The 7,590-nt window shown below is 42.2% G+C and overlaps 1 protein-coding gene across 1 annotated transcript in view; it reads left to right on the top strand.

The window, feature by feature from the left end:
- CCNYL1 (cyclin Y like 1) overlaps nt 1–7,590 on the top strand; it is a 70,666-nt gene that overhangs the window by 956 nt on the left and 62,120 nt on the right. The window contains exon 2 of the mRNA XM_019522903.1: nt 3–135. Coding sequence (XP_019378448.1) covers nt 3–135 — 133 coding nt within the window. The remainder of the gene's footprint in view (nt 1–2; nt 136–7,590) is intronic.

Here is a 7,590-nt window from a genome sequence, read left to right as displayed (position 1 = left end):
GCGCGGCGGGGCCCGAGGGCCGGGCCGACGCCTACCAGGTCGCGGCCAGCGCCGCCGAGGCCGAGTCGGGGGACTCCGACCCCGGCGGCTGCGGCTCCCACCTGCAGCATATCAGTGACCGCGAGTTCCCGGATGGTGAGCGCCGGGCGGGCGAGCCGGGAGGAAGGGGCCGCTCCTGCCGGGAGGGCCCCAGGGCAGCAGCGGGCTCCCTGTGGGCTCGGGGGGCGGGGGCTTGAGGCCTGTGTCGCAGGGGTCTGGCGGGTGACAGCCCGACTGCCTGAGCCCCGTGGTTTGAGGCAGGAGCCGCCACTCTGACCCGTCCTGGTTCTCCGCTGCTACCTGAGAATCACCTGCTCTCACGAGTGCATGCCAGGAGCTTGTGCTGTGCATGTCCCTGTGGGAAGCCGGGTTGTTGCTGTCTTCTCAGAACGGGCTCAAGATGAGACAAAGACATGTTTCAGACCAAGGAAACTTTTGGTAGAAGCTGGTGAATTGATGTGGTTGCATGGGGGGGGGGCACACGTCTCCTCACTGGCCCTGGATTTTGCTGCCCAATTAGCGGCCTCACACCTCTTTCCTTTTTCTTTCCCTTCACCAATACCTTGTGCAATTCCCAGCCAAGCACAGGAGGAGGTTAAAGAAACAGAAAGCAGTGAAAGTGACTAGACAGCTGCAATGAAGTCATGCGAAAGAGCTAGGTTTCCATTGGGAAAGGGTGGGTGACACCAGTAGGCACAGCGTTTCAGAAGACTGTGGTTTTAAGCTGTGATGGAGACCTGGCTGACTTTGGATGTTTGTGGAAGGGGGATGGGAGCTGCTGCATTCCTAATCTGTGCTTAACGGAAGGAAGGAAGGGGGTGGGGGTGAAGGAATTGGAAATTACAAAGGTTTGCAACATGATGACATCATGGGTGGACAAGGGCAATTAATAATCTGGCCCCACAGGAAGATGAGTTTTATAGCAGTAGATTTACTGCACTGATGGTCTCTTTTTCACACAACTCTTGGTATTCTGCGCTTCCTCATTTAATCAAGGATGTTGGATGTTGTCTGTTCAGACCGTTTGCAATTAAACGTGGTTATTCCCGCGATTAGTAAGAATTACTCTGTAATATGTCTTCTTCCTAACCATACATAGGAACCTGTGGCAGTTTCATGCTGTGATGGGAATTGTCTAGAGATTACTTGGTTGCTTACTGATACTTGTGTTTGTTTGAACATCAGTGTATACATTGCATGCCTCTGGCCGGGTGAAACATTGCAGGTGAGTTTGCATTCTTTAACCTTTGACTCAAAGCAGAAACTGGACTCTTCATAACTGTAACAACCACACCTATGCAAGACATGCATGGTTTGAGAGACAGCCGGTTTGCCATCTGGTGTGTAGGATGTATGCAATAACACTTAACGTTGATCTTCTGTTCTTGTTTCTGAACTTAGGGACATGTTTTTTTTGGCAGTTGGAATGAAATTGGTTGCAGAAGAGCACAAGGAAATTGTAGAAGTGAAGTTAAATTTCTGTGGTTCTGCACACAACCATATGGCACAGCTGTTGTTATAGAAATGAAATCAAATAGAACAGTCAGTTTCTTGGCTATCCTTTGAGACAGCTGCGTAATGCAGCAATGGGAGAAATTACACTTGCAGTTTAGAAAAGAGTATGATTGCAGGGAACCAGTACAGAGCCTGTGGAAACCCCTCTCAAATCCATTTTGGTAGGAGATAGTTGTTGAATTCTCTAAAGGTTCTGCTAATCTGAGCAGAAATGCTTAAGCCAGTGATTCTCATCTAGAGTGTCCTAGCACCCTAGAGTGCCACCAGTTCCTTCCAAGAGTTGTGCAGAGTTCCCTGCAAATGTTAAGCATGCAGACATATTTCATGAGACAGAGTGATTTCAAATAGGAATTCATAATGTTAAAAAACATTCTCATCTGTTGTGGCCATGAGTCTTTTGCAGCAGAAAAATTGTTCTATTATTTTTCTGGACTCAAAACTGAATGAAAACAAGAAATGACATTTTCTGATGGGTGTGTTGAGTCTGATAAGGGGTGCTTTGAGCCTAAAAAAACCTGAGAGCCACTGACCTAAGCCAAATAAACCTAGTCAGAAATAAGGGTTACTTTCTGTTTGAATCAGGTCAGTCTTGCTGCTGTTTTGAATGGCCGTAGTATTAGTTGCACGTTCATTCAAATATCAACATTGGCTTTGGAGCTGGGAAACATTTAATTTTATGTTTGCAGCTGTTACGATAGAGCAATACAATCCAGAGATAATGTAGTGGCTACAAATTGGTTTTGTGGCTGTTGAAACTTTGTTCTTGAGGCTGGACATAATTCTAGAATTTGAGATGCTTACCTCATACCATTTATAGAAGACATTAGTGGTGTAGTTATTTTTAAAGTTCTGTTTGTTTTACCCTTTTACATTCATGTGACCTTGGAGAGATTTTGCAACAATAAATGACTGTCCTGGCTACCTGCTGCTCCTGGGTTTGAGTATATTTGGTTTTTGTGTGCAGGGCTGCTGAACAAGAATTGAGTTTTTGGAATCTTGGAGTGATATACCTATGCAAATAGACTACTGTGGAATGATTATTTTATAAATGTATTTCAGGGTCTAAAATGTGACAACCCAAATAGTTGACTTTACAACATAACACACTGCAAGATTAAAAAAAAATCAAACTAAGAAGTTCTTATGAAGGTATAGCTTGGGAAGATGACATTTACGGTTTTACAGACAGTCTCCAAATACAATGAACTCTAAATGTGGCTGTTGGTAGCTTTGTTGTGCTGTCTCCAGGCCGCACAAGCATCTGATAGAACTCTACAAATTCTATACTCTTTACTGTTTACTGTTATCATTAGTGGTATTGATTAATCTAGTCCAGCAGATTTATGAAAGGGGTGATGTAATGGGGTGACTATTCTTCCTATTTCAATAACTGCAGGATTGGAATGTGTTATTGTTAGCCAGTTTCCTTTCCTCAAGTGATTAAAACAATAGCAGCAAAGGAAGTAGAGGTCATTAGGATTACTCTATTCCTTTCTCAATCTTAGCTATTTTTTGGGAAATTCTTCTACTGACTAGAGCAAGCATTTAGAATTTGGAAGTGATAATAGAGACTTCCTTCTAAATTTCTGGGTTGAATGCAGTGCTTTGGAGCATGGTTGGAAAACAAAGCAGATAATACACTGGCCTTTATTTAATTGAAATTTTGAGTGGAGCTTTAATGTATGTTAAAATTGGTAACAGGAATTTGAAAGCCTACAGCTGAGGTGTGAACCTCTTTTAACTTTTTTTGTGATGAGTAATTTGAGGTGCTCACTCAGGCTTGTATATTTAAATGAGGAATATTTTTCCCATTTTACCAACATGGAATCTTGATGGATCAATTGCAGATAGTTAAAGTTGATAAAAAGACAAACTAAGATATGATGAGGAAAAAACAGTACTATCGTACATAAATCCAAGCGACCTAGGATCCACTTCTTTGCTGAAGATGTCAGAGCTCTAATTTTTAAGTGGAGTTCATATTCAGTGATTATGGGCTTGCTCAACAAACTTAGTAGTTGGCCATTAATTTATCTGTTCATATTAAGGACTAAATCACAGCAAGTCACTTTATTAACTTGCATTATGCACTGTACTCATGATGATTACTATGTATTCCTGAACAGCAAGATGAATGCTGGTTAAATAGAATGTGTATATGCCCAGAACAAAAATAATCTGTGTACCTTTCACAGAATGAGGGTTTACAAGACTGATCTGAAATCACCTTAGGCTTATCTTCCAAGGGACAGCCTGGTACACTTGCTCCGGGAGCTCAGTAACATTACTTTTATTACATGTGTCCAGTCCAGTCCAGAATTGAACAGGAAATAGCAATGTGAAAGTCATTAGTGGGATGTGGGCACAATAGAGGGGAGCAACAGGCTACAGTTGGACCTAGATAGGTTACAAGGATGGGCAGAGGAGAACAGGATGGGGTTTAACACAGACAAGTGTAAGGTGATGCACCTGGGGAGGAACAATAGGCACCACACATACAGGCTGGGGAACTCCTCTCTTGTCAGCATGGAGGTGGAAAAGGATCTGGGAGTCATTATTGACTCCAAGATGAACATGAGTCGGCAATGTGGGGAGGCGGCTAGGAAGGCCAACTGCACCTTGTCGTGCATCCACAGATGCATCTCGAGCAGGTCCAAGGAGGTGATCCTCCCCCTCTATGCGGCACTGGTCAGGCCGCAGCTGGAGTACTGCGTCCAGTTCTGGGCGCCGCACTTTAAGAGGGATGTGGACAGCATCGAGAGGGTCCAGAGGAGGGCCACTCGTATGATCAAGGGACAGCAGGGTAGGTCCTATGAGGAAAGGTTGCGGGACCTGAACCTGTTCAGCCTTCAAAAGAGAAGGCTGAGGGGGGATCTTGTGGCCTGTTATAAACTGGTTAGGGGGGATCAGCAGGCGCTGGGGGAGTCCCTGTTCCCCCGAGCGCCGCAAGGAGTGACCAGGAACAATGGTCACAAGCTGGCGGAGGGAAGGTTTAAGTTGGACATCAGGAGGCGCTACTTCACGGTCAGGGCGGCTAGGGTCTGGAACCAGCTTCCAAGTGAGGTGGTGCAGGCTCCCACCCTGGGGGTTTTTAAGAGGAGGTTGGATGACCACCTTACTGGGGTCATTTGACCCCAGTGCTCTTCCTGCCATGGCAGGGGGTCGGACTAGATGATCTGCTCAGGTCCCTTCGGACCCTAGAAACTATGAAACTATGAAACATAGCATCACTAAGTAAACTTATAAACAAATTTATTTTTGCTAAAGCTTGACTTACTCATTTGCTTTACATGATATATTGAACTAATAGAAGATTATGAACAAGGAAAACTTGAGTTTGCCTTTCCTACACACCATCCAAGTACATGAAGCTTGGTCATATTAAATGTTTCAGGCTAAGGTTAATTACATTATAGTTGCCAACTGATGGCTTAATTGAGCAGCAAGTGTTCACCCTGATTGTATGCAAGCAGCATCGAAGAAAATTGTGCGTCTGTTTTTAATTACCCATCAAGGCTCTTCCTAGTTTTAGTAATAGCAGATGGCTGCCAGCTTTTAGCTCTTTACATGCTATTTAAGGTTTCTTGCCCTGATTACAGTTTGTTAATAGATATGTTTTAGACTTGTTTCCCATGTAACCCTAACCCTCACTGCCCTATCTAGATTAACTTTTTAGGGCTGTCGGCCTCCTTGTCACCTGCTGACTTTTTAGTCAGATCTTTTGTCCTCTAGTCTTGAAGGTCTGGCTTAGTTTTACTGGACTACAGTGAAACTTGTCTCAGTTACACTCTGAGAGCATCTTTTCCCTTTTCAGCCTTTGAGTTCAGCACTTCTGAACAGTGTTTTGCATGATTCACATAATCAAACATAGCAGGAAAAGAGCACTGATCCACTGAATTAGTGTGCCTGTGTTCTTTGGAGTCAACTGATGCTCTTTTGTTTTAAGAATCTGAAGATCAGTTGGAAAAGGTACTGAGTGAGTTGGATAATCAAGAAGGGCAAAGAAAGCCAGATGGGATATCAGGGGGCACCAAATGAAATGTGGTTGCCATATATAGGTAATATGGTGTGTGTGGGGGGGTGAAGAGGCAGGAAATAGGTGAGGGGTAAAGAAAAATGAAAGTTGCGTGTGCACATACCAGAAGTTTTCAAAACCAGGCCGAGAATCTTGCTAATAGGGATCAGCCTATTACTTGCATGTTGTCAACACTGGAACAATATATGAAACACGTATTACTAGTTAAAAGCCCAGACAGAAGAAGGTGGCTTCCCAGTGGAGTCCAGAAGCAGCGTCATACCAAAAAGGGAGTCCTTTACTTAATTCTTCTTAATGTGCTTAATTGCTACTGTGCATCCATTGTTATCTAGAAACATACTGATAAACTGTAGTCTGACCTGTCTAATGTACAGTCAGTAAATTTTGATGCAAAAGATCTAAGTTCTGTTCATTTTTTATATTTAATTTTCATGTCAACTAACCTAAAGTACGTGGGAGTTGAATTTTCATCCAACTAAAGTGTTTGCAAGCTCAATTAAAAAAAAATAAAAACAAAGAAACCCCAAAAAGCAAAATTCCAATATGAACTTTTTGATGCAACCTAGTAGACCACTGAGTTTGCTTGCTTAAGTAAAAGAAGTTGTGAATAGAAGACAAACTTCACCATAAACAACCATGATCTGTTTCTTTGTTCCTTCTGTGCCCTTCTCTTTTCCTCCTGGATTTTATGGCTGTCATCTTGTTCTTCCTTTTGTCTCCTGAAAACAAAAAACCAAAATCTCTAAGCTCTTTCTCTTGTGATTCTTCCCAGAATTGCAAGTGGTATATAATCTTTGCACAGAACTTCAGTTATTGACTTCTTTCAAGTGGTGGACAGCAGATATCTGATCAGAGGTGCTTCTGGAGGCAATATACTGAGTGCCCATCTTATAGAAATATTTTCCCAGGAATAAGTGCAAAGTTTTCACTGTCAACTGGGAATTGATAATAGGGAATGAAAATACTGTATGTTTGTACATCACTCCATTTCTGCTTGTGTGCTTTTGTGCTACTGGTAACCAAACAACCTTTATTTTCTTTTTCCCCTTTCAGCTTTACCTCCACTAAAATTTTCAAATATTTCTGTATCCAGAGAATTTATAATGTTATGTTGTTTTGATTGAGGTTCATGTTATAAGTACTAGCTAGATATGAAAAGTCAACTGGAGTTCATATGGACAAAAAGCCTCTTCATCCATGACAGCATGAACCTTCAGACGTGTAGAACTTTTGTCTTGGCTATAACGGAAATTTAAATGTCAAGAGAGGTTTATTTTTTGTCTCATTATGCAGGGGGGGGGAGGGACAGGGGAGAAAATGTACAAAATAGCAACCTGATGGGTTTGACATAAGTTAAGGGAAATTTTGAATTGCATTTCAAGGATTGTGTGGTCTGTTTACAGCTTAACTGAGAATTCTGTTTTCTGCATCAATGTAAATAATACCTTCATGTTCTTGATTTTTAAAAAAAATTAGACTGATGGATCTGTCAAGCTTAAACTTTGTGCTTCTTGGTAAGGAACTGACCCTACTGCAGAAGGTATGGAAAGTTCCATTATACAAATAGGAACAAAAATTATCTGAATAAACACTTAAAATAAATAGAACTGGAATTTTAAAACCTTTCACTTCCACCTCCTTCCTGACTCTGTCACTGGAAACCCTTCTCTTTTGCTTTTCTTCTCCAAACTGCAAGGTTTCATGTATAGATGCAGCAAAGGATGTGGCTAAGAACATCAGTTTTTAGGACATAGCATATAGTGATTTTTCAACCAAGGTGTTGTGGCAACCTAAGGTGTTTTGAGATCCTTCTATAGCTGCTCCAGGGTGTCGTGCAGTATTAGCCCTGTTTAACAACCTGCTCATGAGATAAACCCATAGATTTCAAATAGGAATTCCTAGTGTTAAAAACATTCGATTTGTTGCGTTCTTTCTCTGTTTTTTTGCAACAGAAAAATGCTAAAAATGAGTGAAAAGTAAGAGCTGGCATTGTCTTGAGG

The sequence above is a fragment of the Gavialis gangeticus genome, unplaced genomic scaffold (assembly GCF_001723915.1).
Source record: "Gavialis gangeticus isolate Ggan-Ray unplaced genomic scaffold, GavGan_comp1, whole genome shotgun sequence".
In the NCBI taxonomy this organism is placed as follows: domain Eukaryota; kingdom Metazoa; phylum Chordata; order Crocodylia; family Gavialidae; genus Gavialis; species Gavialis gangeticus.
The sequence above is the reverse complement of the archived record's forward strand: the minus strand, read 5'-3'. Positions and strand labels throughout refer to the sequence as shown.